Genomic DNA, 1,838 nt, shown 5'->3' with positions numbered 1-1,838 from the left:
GAATTTGGTAGAACAATCTACAAAACACTTCAGATTTAAAATTTGTGATTATTGCTGCACAGGAAAGAACGCAGAATAATATTTGGACTTGATAATTTGAATTATGTAGAAATATTTAGGAATACTTAGGACAACAACCTTTATAAAAATGTGTAGGTTACCTAGATTTAGACTTTGACAACTAACCACTTAGGTAACCTCACTAACCTCACTTGAAAAAAAAATTCCTCGATGCATCCTCTTGTCAGCCCTACAGCTGAGCTATAGTTTTTTGCTGATATATAGTTACTGGATTGTGGGAAGTATCCCCAGAAACAGCCTTTGCATTTCAATGAGCACTTTGTTCTGGAGACTTCTCTTTCTTTCTCCGCTGCTACCCAAGGCCGTTCCACCTGAACGTACCTATGTGTTTATCTATTATTTTTCATGGAATCCCTGAGACAATTCTCAAAGAAGCCCATTCCCTCATATTTTCCTTGTTTTATCTGTTTCAGAAGCTATAAATTAGAAATTCCTACTTCCCTTCAGCAGTAAGTAGTTCTGATTTCTAAACAAGGGTTATGTCTGTTAACATTGCCTCCAAGTGGAGACCTAGGCATCTTCTTCATGATTCTCCTGCTGATGCAACCCAAGGCCTCTCTTTTACACAAGGTACTCTTAAACACCATTGATTTTATTAAATCACATTTTTTTTCAAATCTGTCCTTATTTTCCAATATGTGTGGAAAACAGCCTGGTGTGAAGGACTTGGAAGGATACCTACCTGAACTGAAGACTTTTTATGTAGTACTTGTTTCCTGAATCAGAATTGCCATGATAATACAGCAAAAATATGTGACTGCTGTTATCTACTGGGTGCAGTCTGGGTCTTGCAGCAATGTCATATTTGAAAATTCCTCGGTGAGAAGGAAGTGCAAGGTGAGGAAAGGTAGTTTTATCTGTAAAGTCTCAACCTTAGAAAGAGGACTTTCATCAATGGATATTTTTTCAAAGGAGTGTTGGTATGTACTGTAAAAATATTGCTCTCTGCTTGTCTAAAGTGAATGAAGGATAAAGAAGAGAAAGAAACTGGATGAGAGAAAACTTGGGACTAAAGCTAAAGTAGGTTTTGGTGTTTTTCTGTCTAATGTATAACTTCAAATATACATATATATACAAATATATATGTATACATATATATATATATATATATTTATATTTCTGCTTTTCATGCACAGGTTAGAAGGGGAAAAAGAAGATGGAGTGGGGGAAAAAAGAAAGCACCACTAAGCAGGCTGATCATGTTGGCTTCATCATGGGAATTATGAACAAATACTCAGTTTTCACTGTAGATATCACTGAGTGTGGGTGAATGATTTTGTTTAAGTGTGTACTAGTGAATCTTTTTGTAGGTCTGCATACTGGCATTTTTTTATTTGTTGAAAAAAACAGTAAATAATGTTATGAACCTGATTCTCCTAATTCTATTATTCAATAATTCTGTGACTGAATAAGCACAGGATATATATGAACACAAAGAATCACAGTTGGACAGACTTTGTCCCTTTCTAAGAAGACCCCTGAATTGCCATGCCTATTACAAATGGCACTGTGTTTATGCCCTCTGTGCTGACATTTATTGGGATCCCTGGTCTGGAACCTGTACAGTGTTGGATTGCGATTCCTTTCTGTGCTATGTACATCATTGCTTTGATTGGAAATTTTGTACTTTTGATCATCATCAAATTGGAGTCCAGCCTCCATGAGCCCATGTATATTTTTCTGGCCATGTTAGGAGCCACAGACATTGCACTTAGCACCAGCATTGTGCCCAAGATGCTTGGAATATTTTGGTTTCA

General features: G+C 36.5%; 1 protein-coding gene across 1 annotated transcript in view; it reads left to right on the top strand.

Annotated features, from left to right (window-relative positions):
* Positions 1 to 1,569: 1,569 nt before the first annotated feature.
* LOC103589367 (olfactory receptor 52A5-like) overlaps positions 1,570 to 1,838 on the top strand; it is a 1,787-nt gene continuing 1,518 nt past the window's right edge. The window contains exon 1 of the mRNA XM_008571320.1: positions 1,570 to 1,832. Within this exon, the coding sequence (XP_008569542.1) occupies positions 1,570 to 1,832 (263 nt within the window). The remainder of the gene's footprint in view (positions 1,833 to 1,838) is intronic.

This window comes from Galeopterus variegatus, unplaced genomic scaffold, assembly GCF_000696425.1.
Source record: "Galeopterus variegatus unplaced genomic scaffold, G_variegatus-3.0.2 Scaffold679, whole genome shotgun sequence".
NCBI classification, from domain to species: Eukaryota; Metazoa; Chordata; class Mammalia; order Dermoptera; family Cynocephalidae; genus Galeopterus; species Galeopterus variegatus.
Note: the sequence above shows the minus strand (reverse complement) of the source record. Positions and strands in the feature narration are given on the sequence as shown.